A 24,054-nucleotide genomic window follows, 5' to 3' on the forward strand; every position below is an offset into this window, starting at 1 on the left:
GAACCGGTTTGCAGGGCAGAAATTGAGACACAGATGTAGAGAACAAACATATGGACACCAGGGGGGGAAAGTGGTGGTGGGGGGCTGTGGTGGTGTGATGAATTGGGCGTTTGGGATTGACATGTATACACTGATGTGTATAAAATGGATGACTAATAAGAACCTGCTGTGTAAAATAAATAAAGTTCAAAAATTATAAAAAAAATACAGTACCACTAATAGCGGATGTGTAGGAAGGGCTTCAGTGTATTTCTACGTATCTCGTTTAAATCGTAAAGATTTGTGCTCTCATTATCCCGTTTTTTGAGAAGAAGAAATAGACCCCATTATGCCTAAGGTCACACATTTTAAGGGGAAGAGGTAGGATCAGCCCAGGGCATATGACTTCAAAACGTGCACGTTTAACAATCAGGCATTGCTGCCCTACTCATAATTAGAGACCCAAATAAAAATAACGAGACGCCGTTTTTTCAATCTTTTGAAGTTTGTCGATACCGAGTGTAGGCAAGATGTGAGGAGATGCTGTTAGAATGTCATTTGGGTAATCTTTCGGGTTGGGTAACCTGACAGTATCAGAGGTTTAAGTGCTTTGATTCGGCAATTTAACTACCAGGAAATTATCCAACAGTTATTTTTGCACCAATAACTAGTGATTTATCCGCAAAGGTGTTTATTGCAGCTTTTTTCTTTTTTCTTTTTTTTGTGGCAAGGAACAAAAAGCAGAAAGTATATATAACTGTGCTGATATAGAAATATCTCCAAAATGTGAGTAAAAAAAGGCAACTTACTTTCTTATATGTATATTTATATAGCTATACGTATCTGTCGAGAGACAGTAATCCAGTTTGTGTAAAAACAGTTCTGTGTGTGTGTGTGTACATGTGATAGAAAATTCCTGGAAAGTAAACAAGAATTATTAATGATTACTCCTAGTGGGTAAGGCTGGGGAGGAAAGTTTCTGAGCATCTTTACTTTCTTTTTTTTTTTTTAATTGCCATACCCCGCAGCATGTGGGATCTTAGTTCCCAGACCAGGGATTGAACACATGCCCCTTGTATTGGAAGTGGGGAGTCATAACCACCGGACTGCCAAGGAAATCACTGAGCATCTTTACTTTCTACTCTTAGTTTTCCTGTATTATGCTGTTCCAGTATTTTCCAGTGACTATACGTTATACCTTAGTAACTAATTACAAATAAAAGTTGAGGAGCACTGTGCCTGAACCTTTTGAGTTTAAGAGTGAAAGCCATAGGAGAAAACATGACAGCAGCTAAAGCAGGAAGGGAGAGGAGCCAAAAACAGCTTTATTCACTTGTGGCTTTTTACTACTTGAAGAACATTTCTCAGAAACTTCCAGTGACTTCCCCTTATATATTATTGGCCAGAACTGGCTTAAATAAATTGATTCATTCCCTGGACCTAAATGCATTGCCACCCGCACAAAACCGGGATTCCATTGGCAAGGAAGAAGAGCTTATGGCTCTTAGGGAGGCAATCACATTGTCTTCCATAACTGTTTAAGTTCTTCCATAACTGTGCCATCTAGTGCCAGCCTAACTCCTGAGTGTCATTTCTTAACTTCCTCTACCCCCTGCCCAGTTTTCTCTTAGTATGCTCGTTGGCCTCCTTTCAGTTCCTCAAACATATCGATTTCTTTCCTGACTCATGGCCCTTTACATTTGTTGCTCCTTTTGCCTGGGTGTCTTTTCTCTTTGTTCTTTAAAAGTCTTGTTAGTGGTCATGCTTTTCTTTTTAGGTCTTAGATCAACTGTCATACCCTTAAAGAGGCTGACCTGACCACTGGGTCTAAATTAGGTTCTTCTTCCCTCTAACGTGTAACTTTCTATCTCACCCCCCTGGATATTTCCTCCCTAGCATTTATCATACTGTTATTATCTATGTTCACCTATTTATTTTATATCTTACTTCACTAGAATGTAAGGTCCACAAGGGCATAGATTGTTTCTTGTTCACTCTTATGCCTTCATGGTCCAGAACGGTACCTAGCACATAGTAGGTACTCAATAATATGTGTTGAATTGATGAATAGGGGACAAATGAATGGAAACAAGGATAAAAGGAAAGGTGTAGGATTACACACAGACAGAAGAGGGTAAAACGGGAATGGGAAGAGTTATATTTTGGTAGGAGAAGAAAGGGTGGATATAATGACATCAGAAGTAGCCTCATCTTAGCCATGGCCGACTTTGGGGCCTGAATCCTGTGCCCAAGTACAGTGGACACTTTTTACAAGTCTTGGAACTAAGTCATACTCTTTTCTGCTTTCTTATATCGGATAATATAATTCCTTGGAAATTGCTTTGGGTCATAGTTATCCTACTACTCCCATGGACATAGAACTAGCCAGCTGAAATGCAAAGGAGCAAATTAATTTTTCCTGAAGAGAAATTACTTTAAAATGGAAGGATATGCACTGTGTACGTAGTCCAGAATGCCCAAGGGCAGTCCTTGTGGAAGGTTTTGTGTGGTATCATTAAGTAAGTATTGAGCCTACAAAAGCCAGTCAGTCAAAGCAGAAGCCAAAGAGTAACATGAGTTTGACTCATGACCTCTAATATAGTTTGTGAAATAGATTTCATGTGTGGGTCCAGATCCCAAATGACTTCAAGATTGTTAAAAGCTGTTCAACTGCAAGTTAATTCCTTCCCTGGAAGCATTCCTGATACTTGGGGAAAATTCTCAAGAAGTATGTATGCTTAAAGAAATAAGCAAATTGCCAGCTCCTGTTTTGGATATTCATGCAGAGACCACAGTTATTATAATACACTGCTGCTTTTTTGAATTACTTGTAAAGTATTACACACCACAATAATTTTCTTCTGTTATCTGAATTTGAGTTGAATAGATCTACCATATTTTTTCTTTAAATGTACGTAAGACTTTTTTTTTTTTTTTTTTGGCTGCATTGGGTCTTTGTTGCTGTGTGCGGGCTTTCTCGTTGCAGCGAGCAGGGTCTACTCTTCGTTGCAGTGGGCGGGCTTCTCATTGCGGTGGCTTCTCTTGTTGTGGAGCACGGCACACTGGCTTCAGTAGTTGTGGCTTGCGGGCTCTAGAGCTCAGGCTCAGTAGTTGTGGCACATAGGCTTAGTTGCCCGTAGCATGTGGGATCTTCCCGGACCAGGGATTGAACCCATGTCCCCTGCATTGGCAGGTGGATTCTTAACCACTGCGCCACCAGGGAAGTCCCAAACGTATGTAGGACTTCTGTCAAAGAAATTCATAGTGATGCCACCAAGAATCCTCTTGATGGGCTATCTTAAGACAGAATGAGGTTTACATAAGGATATGATTACTTTTCTTATTTAAGTATGTGTTAAAGATTTTAAAATTGTTATTATAAATATTTTTAAATACACAAAAGTATATTATTATAGTAAACTCCATATGTCCATCACCCAGATCAACAATTATCAAGATTTTGCTACATTTCCTTTATCTATTTCTTTTATTAATTTGCTGGAGTATTTGGAAACAAAATCTTAGGCGTTAGATCATTTCTGCTACATACTTCAATATGCATCTCTAAACAATGTTGATATTTGTCTTCCATAAACACAGGGACATTATCATACCTATCAAAATTAATTAATTTTGATTAATTAATTAATTGCTTGGTGTTATCTAATACCCAAACCATAATCAAATTTCCCTAAGAGTGTTAAATATTCTATTTAAGTTGGTTTGTCTGAATCAGGGTTCAAACAAAGTCCACATATTATATTTGGTTGTCAGGGCTTGTATCTTTTAATCTAGAACATTTCTCCCCCCCGCTTCCTTTTTTTTTTTTTTTTTTTAATTTGCAGGGTTTGACTTGTTGCAGGCTAACTGGGTTAGTTGTCCTATAGAATGTTTCACATTCTAGATATGTCTGTTTGCTGTCTTGTGGTGTCATCAACATGTTTCTCTATCCTCTAGGAAGTGAAATTAGCTCTAGAACAACACTGTTCAATAGATGTTTCTGTGATGATGGAAATATTCTACTTGCACTATCCAGTACAGTAGCCACTAGCCATTGTGGCTATTGAGCACTTTACAGGTGACTCGTGTGAGTGAGGAAATGAATTTTAAATTTTATTTAGTTTTAGTTAATTTAAATTTAAATAGCCATATGTGGCTACCTTACTAGATCATGCAGCTCTAGTGGCTCAGGTTAAACTTCAACTTTCTTGGCAAAAGTGCTTCATAGGTGCTTCCTATGAATCACATATGAAGAAGACATGTGATGTCACCTATAGTGATGTTAAGATTGATCAGTGGGTTCATATGGTGACACCCTGATCCCTCTAATATGGAGTTCCCCCAAAGGATATGATTTTAACATTAAGATTTAAAAAAAATATAAACTTCATCTTTATGCAGTTTTTGAGAACCAAGGAAAGAGCCCAAAATAGCTCATTGAGCTCTTTTATACATTTATAGTAAAAGTCAGAAAGGTAAACTTTTCTCATCAGACTCTAAGGAAACTATACTGTTAAAGAACATTTCAGAGAAAGACTTTGAAGAAGGCCAAACATAAAACACAATTAGTTCCTGAGTCTTGAGGCTGGGTCTACACTTAAAAAAAAAAAATCAGTAATCTGCCATTGCTTTAGGGCTGAAATAATCCAGATTGTTTCAGGTACTTGAGGTTCCCCTGCACCGAGGCATTTCTCCCAAATCCTAATGAACAACTCGCTTTGGAAACTCAGTTTGCTGGTGTTATTCACATTTGCTAATGAATAATTCACTGGCACAAAAGATTGTAGGGCCTAACAAATGAGTCTGAGTCCAGACATAAAATAATGGCCTAGAACAGGACTTTGAAGATCTTTCTCACTTATTATTGAATCCAGCTGCCATTGGAGAGACAGCTGGCTCTAATAAGTGGGCATGAATGTGATGGAGAGAAGAGCCCCTCTTTCCTTATCTGCTCATTGTCAGGTAACATGGGTGGCCCTTCTTTTTGCTATAGCAGGGAACTGAGGGCAGGACAGTGGTTCCAGAACCTGATTTGACTAACTCTACCCCTTCCAGACTCCAATGAAAACTACAGGCTCTCTTCCCAGAAAAATGCACATATGCACATGCATGAAAGGTTTCCTATCATCTCAGGGCCTTTAGGATCCCTGACACATCCAGGGGTCACAGCATAAGACACCCTGCACTGGAAGCAAAAGTATCAGACACACTTGCGTGGATATTCTCACAGTATGCGGTATACAGGATGGAGCCCCAATGCTGAAGAAGCCAGTTCCTGGTCCTTCCTATCCTCCCAGATTTATCCTTTCTATTATTTTATATTTTCTACTTGTTTTAATTCATTTTCCTTTTTAGACCAAATAATGCAAATACTTTGCAAAACTATTTTAAAAGTATCTAAGGCTATTCAATGAAAAGTAAGTTTTCTCTCTGTGTCTCTACTCCAGGTCCTTTCCCCAGAGGCATCCACCATTAGCAGTTTCTAGTTTCTTCTTTCAGAAATATTCTAAGCATATATGTCTATATCATATTCTCTGTCTCTTCCAAATGGCAGCACAGTTTACACATTTTTGTTCCATGCTTTTTTTTTCTTAGCTCTATATTTTAGAGAGTTTTTACTGCTGGGACTTAGAGCTCTGCTTTATTCTTTTCCCATGCTGCATACTATTCCATCTTGAGGCTTAACCATAATTGATTTAATCTGACCATACTTAATGAACATTTAGATGGTTTCCAGTATTTTTTTAAACTACAAATATTGCTGCAGCATATGTTTTTTGTACTTGTGAAAGTATACCCATATATACCTATTCCTAGCAGTGGAATTCCTGAGTAAAATGAAAAATTTTGATAGATATTAACAAATTGCTCTCCAGAGAAGCTACATGTGATAAACAGAATAATGACCCCCAAAGATATCCATGCCCTAGTACCTGGAACCTGGGGACATGCTACCTTTCATGGCAAAGAGAAATTAACTTGAAGATGGAATTAAGGTTTCTAATCAGCTGACCTTAAAATAGGGAAATTATCCTGGATTATCTGGTGGACTCTATATGGTTACAAAGGTCCTTAAAAGAACCAGAGAGATGGTAGCATGAAAAGGAGTTGGTTCAATGTTGCTGGCTTTGAAGATGAAGGAAGGGAGCTATGAGTCAAGGAATGAAGGCAGACCCCTAGAAGCTGGAAAAGCAAGGAAATGGAAAAGATAAGGAATGCAGCCCTCACATTTTGCTTTTAAAGATCTCTGTTGGATTTCTGATCCACAAAATCAAAAATTATACATTTGTCTTGTTTTAAGCCATTAAGTTTGTGGTAATTTGTTATAGTAGCCATAGAAAATTAATACACTTTATGTATTTACACTCCTACCAACAATGTATGAATGTATTTTCCCACATCCCTGCCATTAGTGATGCCTTTTTTTTAATATATTGTCCTCCCCTCATATGAATACTCCTTCCAATGTTATTTGAAAATAAATGTTTACAATTTAGTGTCCTGTATTTTTTTAGATAAAAGGAAAATCTCAGCTATAATTATCTGTAATATTTTGTTCTTTTCTCATTATAATTAACTCTTTGGAAAATCCCCATGTGGGACATGTGCCATTTTCTTGGCAGTGGCCAGGATGTGAGCAGTATGCGTGACTGATGTGTCATTTCTGCAATGCTGTTGTCACTGCTGATCAGCCTACACTGCAGAAATACTCTGGGACTAAGAGTTGTTTAATGAGATTTGTTTTCTGCCACCTACACAGGTAATAAAGCCAGTGTCTGTAAGTGGTGATAGTCCAATGGCTTTGCTTGACCTCCAGTGGAGGTGGCAGCCTCAATCTTTGCAAGATGGGCCAGAGGCATTGTATATGTAGCAACTTCCGCATCTCCCTGGCAGCTGAGTGCCTCAGGTGACTGGGGTGGGGGAAATTAACAGAGTGTAAATATTTCCTATCAACTCAGTTAATACACCCACGGCCGACTAGCAGAAGTAGCTTCTGCCTGGTCCTTTCTCATTTTGCATATTTAGTTTGCACTGTAGTGGTGGGACCTCCCCTTACCCATGTACCTACATTAAACCCTATAGCCTGGCTTGACCATCTCTGAAATTAACATCTATTCAGGATAATTATTGAGCATCTACTCTGCTAGGTATTTAGGACACAAACTCTTAGCCATGCAGAGCTTACAGTTTATAGAGACAAATAGTAATCAACAATCGCAGGAGCAAATGTAAAACTGCTATTGTCACAGTTGCTAAAAAGAGGATATATATGTGTGTGTGTGTGTGTGTAAATAAAAAGTAGTGAGATTCTACCTTGTCTGGGAAAGTATAAGAGAGGCTTGGGTGGGATATGTAAATCTGTATACATTTGCTAATCCATACCTACATTGGATGACACCCTAGGTAAAGGATATAGAGGGAGGAAAAGAAAGAACTAGAAACACTGCTTAGCCAGGGAGAGGAGGAAGAATGGCCAGAGAGTTGAAGGGAAACCAGAAAAGGGCTGTGCCCTAGGAGCCAAGCAAGGAGATTCCAGTTATATCAAGGAGAGTTAAGCAAGGAGAGTCCAGTTAAGGCTAGGAAGAGCATAGAATGGGACACTGTGTCTCGGAATCAGTAGGTTGTCTATGTTGCAATGGCAGAGACATGGTAGGGCACACCTGGATTCAAGTGTGGCTCCTTCCCTTTAGATGTGTGGCATTGGACAAAAGACTGTCTGGCTTCAGATTCTGCACCTGTAAATAAGAAGAATAATATCTCCCTGAAAGAGTTACTGTGGGGATGAAGTTAATTAGCATATGCAATATCCCTACCATTTTGTAGGTTCTCAATAAAGATTGATTCCTCCCTTCCATTATGTCTGACCACTTATTTATGTTTTGGTTGTCACTATCCTTGATGTCTTAGCATTGGTGTTGATGACGTACTTGTAAGGGTCAAGGCAGGTCCTGTCCCTGTATATAAATGCATTAGTAAGGGTGCCAGCAAGTTGTTGTGAGCTGACAAGTCAGTGCTCTGGTTAGGGAGCCAAGCACCCACTGGTGTGCCTCTTGCTATGCTGACAGATCATCGAGGATTGGATAAGGACATAGTACATCTTCCTTCATCACACTGAGTTTTTCCCTTTCAGGGAAAGGCACTCCAGTTACCAAAATTAATACCTAATTCTTGTCTCAGGACATCTTTCTGCACTCACATTTCTGCAACTGCATAAATCTCCAATGCAAAATATTAGTAATAAATGACTAATTCCAATAAAATTTGTTTTGTTTAGAGAAAGCATTGGCCCTCCCAGATTTTTCTGATTGGCTAGAAGCGGCCACTCCCTCTTTTATTCCTTCATTTTTGTCTGTTAAATACAGTGAATGGGAAAAAATGCAATTTCTTCTATTGGTTAAGAACTCTTGCCCTGCCTGCTACCTCTGATGGTTTTTACTGTGTAACCCTGGCTTTGGCAACTATGGTAACTACACATTGGGAGATAATGTAATTCATTGCTTCCCTTAAGTTAACTAAACCCCAGTAAAGAGACTGAAAAATATTTCTATTGGGACTAAAACAGGATACGTAACTTTTAAACCTCTTTAGGAATTGTCCTTGTTTTGTTTTGTTTTGTTTTGTGGTACGTGGGCCTCTCACTGTTGTGGCCTCTCCCGCTGCCGCGCAGGCTCAGGGGCCATGGCTCATGGGCCCAGCCGCTCCGCAGCATGTGGGATCCTCCTGGACCGGGGCACGAACCAGCATCCCCTGCATCGGCAGGCGGGCTCTCAACCACTGCGCCACCAGGGAAGCCCTGTCCTTGTATTTTTAATTAGCACACGTTTCATTTCTTATTGACAGTGGGCATGTTTTCTGAACCAAACATGAGGACGTAACATTTCATAAGCATGATTTTTATAAGCATGAGAATACCTTTAGGGACATACTACTATTTTAATTGTAATTGTTACAGAATTTCCAGGGCTTGGGGGTCGTATAGATACTAAAAATGGGCAGGGCTTAAATCGTAACGGAGCTATGATCACATTCGACTTTTAGAATTGACACTGTAAAATAAACATTTTAACATAGTGATTGGGGCCCTAAAGAGAGTGGATGGAAAGCCTGGTGGAAAGGAAGCTAGGGCTCTTAGCATCTCGTGATCCGGCCACCAGGGCATATACACTAGGACATTCTCTCCCGTTAGTGCACAGTCTGGAAGCCAGTGTTGTTCCAAGTGGAGCACAGGAGGCTCACACTCTGGCAGCGCCGGGGGCCTCGCAAGCGTTCCTTGGTGGAAGGTTGCGTGTTTTGAGTGTCCATAGCAACGCGACGCTTCAGCCTTCTGGAAGCCTTGGCTCCAGCTCGCGCGGTATGAGACCCGTACCGGTGGGAGGGACCTGGGTTGGTGGGAGAGTTGATGGGAGTTCAGTGGGGTGGGGAGCTGGGGAAACTACTGGGAACATTTACTCCAAGGATTGAGTTAAACTAAGAAAAATCGGTCCAAGGCTCAGCGCAAAAGGATCTTTTCATTCCAGTCCTTTCGCCCACGTAGGGAACTATGCCTTTGGAGGTGGTGGTGGAACTGCATATCCGGGCGGTAAGAGAGATCGACGAACCTCTCCTCTTTGGCCCAAATCAGACTCTTTCCCCAGGGTTCTAAAATGGTTCTGGGTCGTTTTCACCACCCCTCGCCCCACACACATCATTAATCCTACCTGTGTCCCTAAGATTCTCCACATCGGTCTTTTCTTACTTTCTAACCTTTAGTTCAATTCAACCTCTTCCCACCCCTCCCGCCCCGCCCCCCCCCGCCGTCCCGCCCCCAAGCCTGTTTCTTGGCTTTATCTGGAATTTTTCTGTTCTTTTAAAATAACCTTGCATTAAGTCCAAGAAGGATTTTATTTTCTTTTCCGGGATACAGATTTGTGAAGATTAAAAAGCCCCTTTAAATAACCAGGGAAGATTTTAATTTTAGAAAGCCAGGTCACTTCCCTGATAATTTGCCACCTCTATAAACCAATCAAGTATTTTCTAAGATACTTCCCCTACAGATGGCTCTGGCTTGCTAATTCCAAAAGGGATCAATCAACAGCTGTTTAATAATTATCCACTGAATCCTGCTTATGTGAGGTGCTGTGGCAGAGTGACTCCATTGTTCCTGTTTGGGGTCAGTTATTCCTTATTTCAGCTTCCATTTTCCAACCCTTCCATGTGTAGTTGGTGACAGACTGTCAGGCAGCTTTGCCTGAAAGCTATAAGGAGCTTCTCTACTGGCCAGGTTTATAAGCAGAACACCAACAGTTTACGGCTGTGGAAAATCTGGTTAGCCTCCATACAAGTGACAGATGCTGTGATTTCATCCTAAGTGCAGCTCTGAAACAAAGATGGAAATCTCCTGGATTTGACCGATTTTGCTGACAGCAAATAGTACCAGACTATATCATTTGTGCTATATCAACTGTGACCTCTCACAATTGTGCAGTAAGATGAAGGAATTCTTGAGACGTTGAGTGATAAATCTGTCTTCCTACTCATTAAGGCAAAAATTAAACAAGTTTTCATCTCACTTCATTCAACATTACTGGTTAATTTTATTTTGATTTTTAAATGGTATTCTTCAGTGTACAGTTAATTAACAGTGGAATCAGTTTTTTTTACTCTACAGTACTTACGATGCTTCAAAAAAATCAGGTGAATTGATCTGTGCTTTAAAAGCCAGCAAACTCAGGCCCCAGCAACCAAGATAGGGAATTCCAGAAAAATAACCAGAAAGGAGGTGAGCCTAATTTTGATCTCCCAGTATTCAGACTTGTAGATGCTGCAAGAGGAAAAACTGCTTCCAAATATCTGGCCTGAATATTGCTGCAATTAAAATAAAGGATCTCTTTAAGTCTAAACAATAAAGGAAACCACTTAGAGTGTCATAGTTTGGCTGATTCAGGAAGTGAAGATGTAGTCTGTGTTCAGGATGTTGTGGAAATGCAAATAATTTTGCTTCATTTTGAAAAGTAGCTATTCCTTTTTCAGTGTTCCTCTCACGCTCAGAAAATTCACACTTCCACCCAATCAGAGCCTACCTGTCACAGCCATTCTCTGGATTCTTATGTACATCTCTATATGACAGATCAAATGCCATAATCCTTTCTATTTATAAATGTCAAAATAATTGGTTGTTAAGATTATCTAAAGACACCAGTTCCATAGGTAATTTAAAGGTTCATATTTTCAGGCAGAGCAGCATTTAAAGCACACACCCTCTTCCATCTTTCCTGATCAAAGAATAATGAGCAGAGTCCACCCTGCATTTGGAGGTTTTTGGTCTTGTGATTCGGGGAGGCACCATCGATAAACTGCTTTAATTGTGAGGGTCAATATAAGTGGAAATTTAGGAGTTATACTTTGTGCCTGGTATAGCAGTAGGCTCCACTTGATGAATTTCAAGTTAAATACTGTTACCTAAAGTGTGCTGTATACAGGGAAATGGAATTCCATATGAAAAATATAATATACAGGGTCATCCTTGTGGTATATATTTGAAAGCTTATGCTGTTGCATTGCAAAGAATCAAGTTATTTTTCCATTTTATTACCTCATTAAAGAAGCATTATTCTTTATTCAGTAGAGATGGTAGGCAGCAGGGCCCATCTTCTTCCATGTTGGTCCACTGACAAAGTATGTAGTGAGCCTACCCCCAGACTCTCAGTTCCTTTGATCTCCTCAGCAGCTTCGCTTTTCTGTCCTCTGTCATGCCATGCTATTGCTGTCAACAGAATTAAGCATGAGGCCACAGTCCCATCTTTCCTTTTCTATGGGCACTGTCCATATGCCCGCCTTTAAGTGTTTCTTCTTCAGGTAAGTTCTTGGTTTGTTCTCTGAATGCAGAAAAACAATTAGTGGGAAATAAATATCTTTTTAAAGATCTTTTGAGGAGGTAGAGGAAAAGGAGAGAAAGATATGTACTATAATCTCTCTTCTCACTACCTGATGCGCAAAGATATAAGAGACAAAACTAAGAAAGCATACCAAGAAAATTAGGATTAAGAATAAATCTTCCCAACTGTGGTAACAGATCTTCAGAGGATAAATTAGAATAACCTATGTCTTAGACTCTTAAAGTACTGTTTAAAATCTACCTCAGGAAAAGAACTAGGATTAGTATGTGGCTCATCTGCCTGTATATTTACAGAATGAAGGTGATTTGTTTTTTCAAAGTTCAGTTTACAAGTGATATGTTGACTTACAGGATTACACAAAACAAAATTTTCTGATGTCAACTTTTAAAAAGCAGCATTATAATCACCTCAACTTGGTTTCTTTGCAGTTGTCCTGGAGATATAAAAAGTTGTTGAATAGGTATATAATGGGGGGGGGTTGCTTTCTATAATATGGCTGTCATCAGTAATGGTCAGCACTGTGCTCTAGCCTAGCAACCCGTCAAGATTGTAGGACACCTGAAATCCCAAAAGGAAGCCTGAAATCCTTAGGGGGGCAAGCAGGATGGCTGCTGGTTTATGTCAGCATCGTCACGTGTAGAAACTTTCAGATCTGGTGCCATAACAAATGAGATGGTGTCATGGTTGGTTCCACAGTACAAAGAGGACTGGAGCATTGTGCGGTGAAAGCCAGCAATAGTCCACGATGCTGTACTGCATGTAGCCCAGAAAAAAGCCAAAAGCCACGTCGGTGACATTGTGCCGCCCCAGCATGACCCTGGAGAGGCCCAAGATGAAGGCCCACAGTACCACGAGCACCCTCAGTGGAATGGCCAGCACTAGGTGGTTCAGGATGAACCGTGAGACCAGGGCGGCCCTGGTGGCATGGCCGGAAGGGAAGGAGTACTTGTCCACCGAAAGGGTGAAAAACATGTCCATCTGGTTGTGGGCCGGGCGGCGCCTGCGGACCAGCCCCTTGATCAGGGCCACCAGCAGCAGGTCCAACAGCAGGGAGAAGAGCAGGTTCATCAGCACCTCTCGCCCGGCCCAGCTGTCGCTCCTGGACAGGCAGTAGAGGGTGCCCAGCAGCCAGGGGATGCCGTGTCCCGAGATCTCCAGCAATTTCATAAGGGGCCGCACGCTGCCCCAGGATGAGCTCTCCCCCGCACACACCCCCAGCTTCTTAGACAGCCACAGGTCGATGGCCAGCAGGGAGCGCAGGGCGATGCCCAGGAAGGACGGGTTCAGGTCCATGCGGTCCTCCTCGGGCAGCGGGGACGGGAGCGCCGGCGAGGAGCCCGCCCCGGCCAGGGGGAACGAGCCGCGGCGGTGCACTGGGCTCTCGGACGCGCGGAGTCGGGCGCAGGTGGGGTCGGTGCCCGGCGCGCGGCTGCTGAGCAGGGACTGGAACTCGAACCTGCCGCCGCCGCCGCCATGGGCCGGGCTGCCGCTGCTGCTCGGGGCGCAGGCGGCCAGCGGGCGTCCCTCGGCGTTCCTCCGGGGGCTCGGCATCGCGGCGGGCGGCCCGGACCGCAGGACCCGGCCAGCCTAAGAAGAAGCTTCCCGGCCCTGCAGCCTCTTCCGCTTCCGCACTGCCATCCTGGAGGGGCGGGGAGAGGAGCCAGCGAGAGGACGATTGTGACACCTGGCGGAGACTTGGGAGGAAATTGAATTTCCAGTTTGAGCGAGGAGAGGAGAGGGGAGGGTAGTGCTATGGGAGAGAGGTGAGGGTTACGGTGGTGGGGGAAATTTGATATTGTTTGTGGGAGGTTAGGGGAAATAGACCCTTTACAAAGCAAAACGCAAACCCTGTTCTCTATTTTTTTCTTTGTTTTTAAGATTTCTTGCCCAGGGGTGTGCCTTCCTGGCAAGCAAGATGTGTTCCTTGGGGTTTACCTCCTGAATCAGTACCTGGAGACACACTGCTTTCCTTCCGTGTTCCCTATTATGATTCAGCGGAGCATGAGGTTTGAAAAGGTGATCTTGACTTTCTCATTGCTAAATAGAGAAATTCAAATTCTGTTGTCTGAGGATCATTTAGTGGTTCTTATAAAGAACACAGCTTTTATAAAGTTATTTTGTAAATTTTCTTTAAAAAAGAAATTACATGAAGGCACTTCAGCACAGTGCAGAATCATAGTTGGAGGACTTGCTTTTGCATCCCAGATCTGAGCCAAGTTCTGTCAAATTAGTGCTAAGTACCCTGGTAGATGTTTTCTATTTTTGGAACTCCCATGGCATTTTCTAACTGGAACAGAGAGCATTTTCTGAATGTTCTTGGAAGTGTTAGAGGCAGCTGTGTACATTCTGACAGAGATTATCAATAAACTAGCAGACCTTAGAAACAAACTTTTTTAGACTCAGAAAAATACCCCAGACTAACCAAATTAGTTAAATCCTGTATCTGAAATCCTGTAACAAAACAAGAAGGCTTTTTAGATTTACTGAGTTTCCTTAGGTCATATCTGGTTTATTTAGCTGCAGTGATAAAAGCTAGATTCCATTCCAGTGAATGTGATCATAATATAAGTAGCCAAAACATTACCAACCCTCTTCCCACTTTCATATTTAATGGAACATTAATTTCATTACTATCCAATCACTGACAATCTCTTGAAGTTTTTGTTTTGGAATTTAGAGATTGGATCAGTTTTAACCATGATAAACCTATGATTTTTGTCCCAAAAAATATCACTGAGGTGGTTCTATTGGGGAGAGGATGAGAATTGGAAGGCTTCAGGGTAGGGCCTGTCACTTTTAAAGGTCTGAATGGTGGTGCCCTGAAAATGACCTGTCTATTTCAAACAGAGTAGCAGAGGAGATGAGGATTGATTTCTGAAAGGGCTAGGGCTATGTGTAATATTTTTATAAATCACAGCCCATTAATTAATTTTTTACATCTTTATTGGAGTATAATTGCTTTATAGCATTGTGTTAGTTTCTGCTGTATAACAAAGTGAATCAGCTATATGTATACATATATCCCCAGACGCCCTCCCTCCTGAGCCTCCCTCCCACCCTCCCTATCCCACCCCTCTAGGTGGTCACAAAGCACTTGATCTCCCTGTGCTTTGCAGGTGCTTCCCACTAGCTATCTATTTTACATTTGGTAGTGTATATATGTCCATGCCACTCTCACTTCGTCCCAGCTTCCCCTTCCCCAGCCCCCACCGTGTCCTTAAGTCCATTCTCTATGTCTGTGTCTTTATTCCTGTCCTGCCACTAGGTTCATCAGTACCTTTTTTTTTTATGTTTCCCTTGTTTTATTTTTACCTCAATTAATGCACTTTATAGATGTGATAACATATAAGTATTATGTAAGGAGTGGGGAGAGAACAAACTATAGCCACACAATTCTTAAAGCATAGAAACACACATACAATAGGGCAACAACACCAAAAAATTCTCATCTGTTAATTCAGTTATAATGTGTCTTATTACTTAATATTGATCATTACTTCCTTTGTGTATCATTAAATACACATTTATGGCATCATTTCCAAAGGCTTTGATCCCTTTCCAACATACATTTTAATCCAACCTCCATTGCTGCCTTTGGTTTCTTTTCTTTTTTTTTTTTAACATCTTTATTGGAATATAATTGTTTTACAATGTTGTGTTAGTTTCTGCTATATAACAAAGTGAATCAGCTATATGTATACATATATCCCCATACCCCCTCCCTCCTGAGCCTCCCACCCACCGTCCCTATCCCACCCCTCTAGGTGGTCACAAAGCACTTGATCTCCCTGTGCTTTGCAGGTGCTTCCCACTAGCTATCTATTTTACATTTGGTAGTGTATATATGTCCATGCCACTCTCTCACTTCGTCCCAGCTTCCCCTTCCCCAGCCCCCACCATGTCCTTAAGTCCATTCTCTATGTCTGTGTCTTTATTCCTGTCCTGCCACTAGGTTCATCAGTACCCTTTTTTTTTTATGTTTCCCTTGTTTTATTTTTACCTCAATTAATGCACTTTATAGATGTGATAAAATATAAGTATTATGTAAGGAGTGGGGTGAGAACAAACTATAGCCACACAATTCTTAAAACATAGAAACACACATACAATAGGGCAACAACACCAAAAAATTCTCATCTGTTAATTCAGTTATAATGTGCCTTATTACTTAATATTGATCATTACTTCCTTTGTGTATCATTAAATACACATTTATGGCATCATTTCCAAAGGCTTTGATCCCTTTCCAACATACATTTTAATCCAACCTCCATTGCTATTTGGTTTCTTTTCTTTTTTTTTTTTTTAACATCTTTATTGGAATATAATTGTTTTACAATGTTGTGTTAGTTTCTGCTATATAACAAAGTGAATCAGCTATATGTATACATATATCCCCATATCCCCTCCCTCTTGCGTCTCCCTCCCACCCTCCCTATCCCACCCCTCTAGGTGGTCACAAAGTACCGAGCTGATCTCCCTGTACTATGTGGCTGCTTCCCACTAACTATCTATTTTACATTTGGTAGTGTACATATGTCCATGCTACTCTCTCACTTCGTCCCAGCTTACCCTTCCCCCTCCCCGTGTCCTCAAGTCCATTCTCTACATCTGCATCTTTATTCCTCTCCTGCCCCTAGATTCATCAGAACCATTTTTATTTTTTTTTTAGATCCCATATATATGCATTAGCATACGGTATTTGTTTTTCTCTTTCTGAGCCAGCCTGTTAATTTAAATAGTCTTCCAAACTGGTTGGATAAGAGAGGAATAAATGGATATTACCTTGGAACATACAGTCCGAATCCAAAGGAACCTAGTTCTAACCATTTCAATGTTGGTCATGGTTAAAAAGTGGGTGGTGAAAATCCAGTCTATTTTTTTCCCCCAAGAATTTCCTTATTAGTTTTATCAATTGTAAATTTGCTTTTCTAGAAGACTTTAAAAATCTTTTTATAAGAAGCCCAAGGATGTAAAATTGTAGAAGCTGTAAATCAATCTGTAAATGACCTTGGAGGTCACCTAGTCCCAGCTCCCTGACTTGCAGAAGAGGAGAATGAGTGTCAGAGTCACACTCTAGATGTCACAAAGCTGTGTATTTGAGATTACTAGATATCACAGACCATTTTTCATTTTATAAAGTGCAATTAAATAAATGCTTTATTTTAAATTTTGAAAAGTTGCCTTCTTGTGTGAGCTGTTTGAGTTCATATTCAAGCTTTCTACCAGTTGGCTCTAGCTTTCTTGTATCTTTTCCATTCTCTAGCTGCAAATACTTGCAGGGAGTAGCGAAAACACTTTCTCCTCCTTGGACCTTCTGTATAATTCAGAATTCAATGTTCTAAAGCATTCAGATAAACAAGAAATTACTCATAAAGAGTGTATGAGCCATTGTGTTTGAGCAGTTCATGTTGATCATTTATTCCCCACGATCATCCTTGAGAAAATTCTTAGACATGGATGAAGAGAAGGGATGAGCTAATATTACTGGAATAATTTTGGGAAAATCCCCAGCTCACTCACATTTGCTTGTTAAATCCAAGTCAGTAAGACAGAAATGGATTACAGGGGACAGCCTCCACTTTTGTGGTTAAAGCAGACCTGGTTTTGGATCAAGAGCAGATTTTAATCATGCTAAGGTTAAACACTGTTTAAATCAGAAATTTAATGCCTGAAAACAAACTCTGCTGAAAACTTGTGTTTCTTACAGGGTTCTAGAGTTCAGGGAGAGGGTCATGTTATGCCTTTACCTCAGTCCCCTAGGCCCTTTTATCTCAAGGACAAAATAAACATATTTGGCTGTGGGTAGACAGGTATCACAGTGTTTTTCTTGTGCTTCATGATACACCTAAAACTTATGAGGCTCTCTCTCTTGTTATTTTTGGATTCTGTGGGAGTCTAGCTATGAGTACTTAGCTTTTCTTTTGTGTTGCACATAGAATTTTTATTTATGTTCCTTTTTAGCACGACCAATGGCTTGGGAAGAGAAGTCATTTATTCAGTTAACATGTAATAAGTATCTGTTGTATTCAGGATGTTTTTCTAGGTACTCAAACAAGACTCTTTCAGGTAGATGCCAGATGTGCTTTTAGCAACAAACTGTGGGGCTAGGTCAAGTAGATGACGTTTTGAACATGTGGTAGATTCAGCTAACTTAAATTTTCCTTGTACTTGGTGTTGTGTTACTTCTCATTCATTTATTCTATAGTCATTTGTTGAACTTTTAACCACATACCTGTTAAAGTTACTCCTGTTGCATCCTAAAATATTATATGGCTAGATTTGACATGTGTTAATTATTTGGAAGAATATGATCTAGATTTTCTATAAGTATATATTAATAAAACTTTGAAGATTTATTTTCCCCATTTTTTTTTCCTGCAGGTATTTGAAAATGCAATAGATCCTGGAGCTGTAGCAGACATTTTAGAAAGTAGGTACTCCCCCCTTCACCCCCAACAAAAGAGAGAGAGACTATTGTGTATATGTAATTCACAGATATAAAATTCTATTTTCTAAGTTGTGATACTTCCACATTTACCCCATATTTATGTTCAAGATAGCCTGTGTAAAATTTCAATCATGTCATTGATTCAATTACAAACCCTTTTCTAGATATGTATGGCATTTACTGGATGGTATGATTCTGTTTGTTTTATTACAATTAAATGGTTTTTGTATCTTAACAGAGTTGTTTAACCATCACCATAATCAATTTTAGAACATTTTCATCACCACGGAAAGAAACTCTATACCCATTCTTCCTCATCCCTTCCAGCCCTAGGAAACTACTGACTAATCTTTCTGCCTCTATAGATTTGCGTATTCTGGATATTTCATATATATGGAATTATATAATATGTGGTCATTTATAACTGGATTCTTTCATTTAGCATAATGTTTTCAAAATTCTTCCTTGCTATAGAATGTGTCAAGATTTCACTTCTTTTTATGTCCAAATAATGTCCCATTTTATGGATAAACCACATTTTGTTTATCCATTCATCAGATGATGGACATCTGGATTATTTTTGCTTTGGTGCTATGATGAATAATGCTGCTATAAATATTTGTGTACAAGTTTTTTTTGTAAACATGTTTTTATTTCTGTTGGGTGTATACCTAGGAGTGGACTTGCTGGGTCATATGGTAACTCAGTTTAATTTTTTGAGGAATTTCCAGATTATACCAAAGGAGTTGTATCATTTTACATTCCTCCAGCAATATATGAGATTTGATTTCTCCACATCCTGGCCAACACTTGTTATTATTTATCCTTTTGATTGGTAGCCATCCTTGTGGATATGAAGTGGTACCTCGTGGGTTTGATTTGCATTTCCCTGATAGCTAATGATGTTGAGCATTTTTTCATGTGCTTATTGGCCATTTGTATATCTTATTTGGAGAAGTGTCTGTTTGGATCCTCTCCCTATATTATAATTGGGTTTTTATTATTGAGTTGTAAGTTCTTTATATATTATAGATATAACTTTCATATCAGATGTATGATTGACAAATACTTTCTCCCATTCTTTGGACTATCTTTTTGCTTTCTTAATGGTGTTCTCTGAAACACAAACGTTTTTAATTTTGATGAATTATATTTTATCTATTTTTCTTTTGTTACTTCTGCCTTTGATGTCATAACTAAGAAACCATTGTGTAATTCAAGTCAGAGATTTATGTCTATATTTTCTTCTAAGAGTTTTATCATTTTAGCTCTTACATTTAAGTCTATAATACATATTGAGTTGATTTTTGTAAATGGCATGAGCTAAGGGTCCAATTTCATTCTTTTGCATCTGGATATCCAGTTGTCTCAGCACCATTGTTACTAAGAGTAGTTTTCCCCCATTGAATGGTCATGGCACTCTTGTTGAAAATCAATTGACTGTAAATGTGAGGTGTTTTTTTGGGGGTGGGTGGGGGGGTCTCAATTCTATTCCATTGATTCATAAATCTATCATTATTACAGTGCCACACTATTTTGATTATTGTAGCTTTATAGAAAGTTTTAAAATCAGGAAGTGTGAGTCCTCCAACTTAGTTCTTCTTTTTCAAGCCTGTTTTTGTATTTGGGTTCCCTTAGTTTGCCATACGAATTTTAGGATCAGCTTGTCTGTTTCTGCAAAGAAGCCAGCTAGGATGTTGATAGGCAATGATAGATTGCATTGAACCTGTAGATCAGTTTGGAGAATATTGCCATCTAAACAATATTAAGTCTTCCAATTCATGACATGACACGTGGTGAGAATTAATTGAGTGTAAGGAATTTAGAGACTGAGATAGCTTAAGCGCTTTACATTACCATTGGGGTGATGGTTGGAAAAGATATAGTCCTTCTTCCTGTTTGGAAAACCCAAAATTATGGGGTGTCTTGGCTTTTAAGTTTCTTGGCATTTAAAATTCTGTCCTCATGTATTAATGTTTTTCATAAATCTACAAAGGGAGAATTTTTTTATTTTTTTATATATATTTTTTATTGTGTATATTTTTTTCAGCTTTATTTGAGGATATAATTGACATACAACATTGTGTAAGTTTAAGGTAACAGCATGTTGATTTGATACTCAGATATTTTGCAAAATGATTATTACAGTAGTGTTAGCTTACACCTCTAGCACGTTACATAATTACCGTTTCTTTTTTGTGGTGAGAACATTTAAAATTTACTCTCTTAGTAACTTTCAACTACAGTATTAACTATAATCACCATTATTATCAATATTAAAATGTTTTTCTAATATGTTGTGGAAATTATCTTTACTGATTTTTTGTTATACCATTTGTATTTTAAATTACTTTTAATATTTAAATTTTATTCTTGGCCTTATAGACATTGAACATGGGCTCGCTATTATTTTTCTTTTTTTTTGCGGTACGCGGGCCTCTCACTGTTGTGACCTCTCCCATTGTGGAGCACAGGCTCTGAACGCGCAAGCTCAGCGGCCATGGCTCACGGGCCCAGCCGCTCTGCAGCACGTGGGATCCTCCCGGACCAGGGCACAAAGCCGTGTCCCCTGCATCTGCAGGCGGACTCTCAACCACTGCGCCACCAGGGAAGCCCTCACTATTTTTTTTTTAACATCTTTATTGGAGTATAATTGCTTTACAATGGTGTGTTAGTTTCTGCTTTATAACAAAATGAATCAGCTATACCTATAAATATATCCCCATATCCCCTCCCTCTTGTGTCTCCCTCCCACCCTCCCTATCCCACCCCTCTAGGTGGTCATAAAGCACCGAGCTTCTCTCCCTGTGCTATGTGGCTGCTTCCCACTAGCTATCTATTTTACATTTGGTAGTATATATAAGTCCATGCCACTCTCTCACTTCGTCTCAGCTTACCCTTCCCCCTCCCCATGTCCTCAAGTCCATTCTCTACGTCTGCATCTTTATTCCTGTCCTGCCTCTAGGTTCTTCAGAACATTTTTATTTTTATTTTTTTTAGATTCCATATATATGTGTTAGCATGAGGTATTTGTTTTTCTGACTTACTTCACTCTGTATGGCAGACTCTAGGTCCATTCACCTCACTACAAATACCTCAATTTCATTTCTTTTTATGGCTGAGTAATATTCCATTGTATATATGTGCCACATCTTCTTTATCCATTCATCTGTCGATGGACACTTAGGTTGCTTCCATGTCCTGGCTATTGTAAATAGAGCTGCAGTGAACATTGTGGTACATGACTCTTGTTGAATTATGGTTTTCCCAGGGTATATGCCCAGTAGTGGGATTGCTGGGTCATGTGGTAGTTCTATTTTTAGTTTTTTAAGGAACCTCCATACTGTTCTCCATAGTGGCTGTATCAATTTACATTCCCACCAACAGTGCAAGAGGGTTCCCTTTTCTCTACACCCTATCCGGCATTTACTGTTTGTAGATTTTTTTTTTTTTTTTTAACCGGTACGCAGGCCTCTCACTGTTGTGGCCTCTCCCGTTGCGGAGCACAGGCTCCGGACGCGCAGGCTCAGCGGCCATGGCTCACGGGCCCAGCCGCTCCACGGCATGTGGGATCCTCCCAGACCGGGGCACAAACCCGTGTCCCCTGCATCGGCGGGCGGACTCTCAACCACTGCGCCACCAGGGAAGCCCTGTAGATTTTTTTGTTTGTTTGTTTGTTTGTTTGTAGATTTTTTGATGATGGCCATTCTGACTGGTGTGAGGTGATACCTCATTGTAGTTTTGATTTGCATTTCTCTAATGATTAGTGATGTTGAGCATTCTTTCATGTGTTTGTTGGCAATCTGTATATCTTCTTTGGGCTCACTATTTCTAAATATATTTTGAACTCAGGAAATATAAAAAAATGTTTTACGTCTAATTTATATAGTCATATAGCATACTGTTTTAAGCAAGATAAGCTTTTATAGGTTGATGGATAACAGTTGTATTTTGAATTTTTTAAATGAACAGTAGTGTATTGTTATTTCCGTGATTTATGAATACATCTTTAAGAGAGAAAGTATCATATTTTGTCAATATTTTTCAGGAGACAAAATGCTGTGTTTTTTGTTTGTTTGTTTGTTTTAAATGCTATGTTTATAACTCAGTTATTCTCACCCCATGCCCCCAATTTACTGGGTCTAGAAATACCTGAATCATTGTTGGTATGCCACTTACTATCAGTAGTAGTAATGTAAATGGGGTGTTATGTCAGTTTTAAACTTAGTAATTAATGAAAAACTCTGACAGTATTCTAAAGTATTAATATCTCATTTTTCCTTTTTAGCCTTTCTAACCAGGTTTGAGTTAATACAGCTAGTGCCTCCAGGTAATGTGCCAATAAATGAATTTCTAAATTAGTTTAATTTAATTTTAAAAGGATTTTGGCATGACAAAATGGGGACTGGCATTTAAAAGCTGTGCTTTATATAACACATGCTTTTTACCCCCACCAGTCTGTTGAATTTTGCCCACTTTCAGAAGAGTAACTTTATGGGTTTGAAAAAGCAGTAAGCATAGCTTAAACAGGTTCTTTGACTTTCCATTTTTTCATAATTTTATCTAATAATCATCAAATAATTTTTTCAGTCCTGGCTCAGCTTCTTTCAAGTGTTTGCTTTTGGCTGTGTCGTAATTTGTAGAGTGAGTGAGTGCGAGTGTGTGTTTGTGTGTGTGTGAAACCCAAAGCCATCTTCTCTGTTGATGCTAGAACAGGGTTGGCAAACGACAGCCCCCAGGCCAAATCCAACCTGCAGTCTGTTTTTGTATGGCCTGTGAGTTAAGAATGGCTTCTACATTTTTAAGAATTAAGATTTACTTCATATACTATAAAATTCACCATTTTCAAGTGTACAATTCAATTGTTTTTAGTATGTTCACAAGATTGTGTGACCATCACCCTATCTGATTTTAGAATTTTTATTACCCTCAAAAGAAACCCTGTACTCATTAGCAGTCACTCCTCATTCCCTCCTCCTTCCAACCCCTGGCCACCACTAATCTACTTACTATCTCTAATTGATTTGATCATTCTGGACATTTCATGTAAATGGAATCACAATTTGTGCCCTTTTATGTCTGGCTTCTTTCACTTAGCAAAATGTTTTCAAAGTTCATCCTTGTTGAAGCATATATCAGTATTTCCTTCCTTTTTATGACTAAATAATGTTCTTTTATATGAATATGCCGAATTTTGTTTATCCATTCATCAGTTGATAGACATTAGAGTTGTTTCCCCTTCTGGATATCATGAGTAACACTTCTGTGAACATTCATGTACAAGTTGTGTGAATATGTGTTTTCTGTTCTCTTGGGTATGTATTTGGGTATATACCTAGGAGTGGAATCGCTGGGTCACATAGTAACTCCATGTTTAACTTTTTTTTTTTTTTTTGCGGTACACGGGCCTCTCACTGTTGTGGCCTCTCCCGTTGCGGAGCACAGGCTCCGGACGCGCAGGCCCAGCGGCCATGGCTCACGGGCCCAGCCGCTCCGCAGCATGTGGGATCTTCCCGGACCGGGGCACGAACCTGTGTCCCCTGCATCAGCAGACGGACTCTCAACCACTGTGCCACCAGGGAAGCCCTCCATGTTTAACTTTTTTTTTTTTTTTCATGTTTAACTTTTTAAGGAACTGCCAAACTGTCTTTGGGTTTTACATTTTTAAATGGTTGGAAAGAAATTTTTTTAAAGGAGAATATTTATTGATACATGAAAATTATATGAAATTCAAATTTCATTGTCTGT

The 24,054-nt window shown here is 39.7% G+C and overlaps 2 protein-coding genes across 11 annotated transcripts in view; one reads left to right on the forward strand and one right to left on the reverse strand.

Moving 5' to 3' along the window:
- The window catches only part of SPATA6L (spermatogenesis associated 6 like), a 102,804-nt gene that overhangs the window by 40,835 nt on the left and 37,915 nt on the right, over nucleotides 1-24,054 (forward strand). For 2 of the 10 annotated variants that reach the window (XM_049711318.1, XM_049711317.1), the window contains exons 2-6: nucleotides 711-765; nucleotides 9,515-9,559; nucleotides 13,734-13,871; nucleotides 18,240-18,288; nucleotides 22,595-22,636. In XM_049711318.1, coding sequence (XP_049567275.1) covers nucleotides 9,521-9,559; nucleotides 13,734-13,871; nucleotides 18,240-18,288; nucleotides 22,595-22,636 — 268 coding nt within the window. In that variant the 5' untranslated portion in view covers nucleotides 711-765; nucleotides 9,515-9,520. Of the gene's footprint in view, nucleotides 1-710; nucleotides 766-9,514; nucleotides 9,560-13,468; nucleotides 13,619-13,733; nucleotides 13,873-18,239; nucleotides 18,289-22,594; nucleotides 22,637-24,054 lie in introns of those variants that run through there. The other 8 variants (XR_007478033.1, XM_033404377.2, XM_049711319.1 and 5 more) reach the window with 7 other exon arrangements.
- Nucleotides 9,843-13,406, reverse strand: PLPP6 (phospholipid phosphatase 6). The gene has a single exon (XM_004279102.4). The coding sequence runs from the start codon at nucleotides 13,404-13,406 to the stop codon at nucleotides 12,534-12,536; it is 873 nt and encodes a 290-aa protein (XP_004279150.1). The 3' UTR covers nucleotides 9,843-12,533.

Source organism: Orcinus orca, chromosome 6 (genome assembly GCF_937001465.1).
Source record: "Orcinus orca chromosome 6, mOrcOrc1.1, whole genome shotgun sequence".
NCBI classification, from domain to species: Eukaryota; Metazoa; Chordata; class Mammalia; order Artiodactyla; family Delphinidae; genus Orcinus; species Orcinus orca.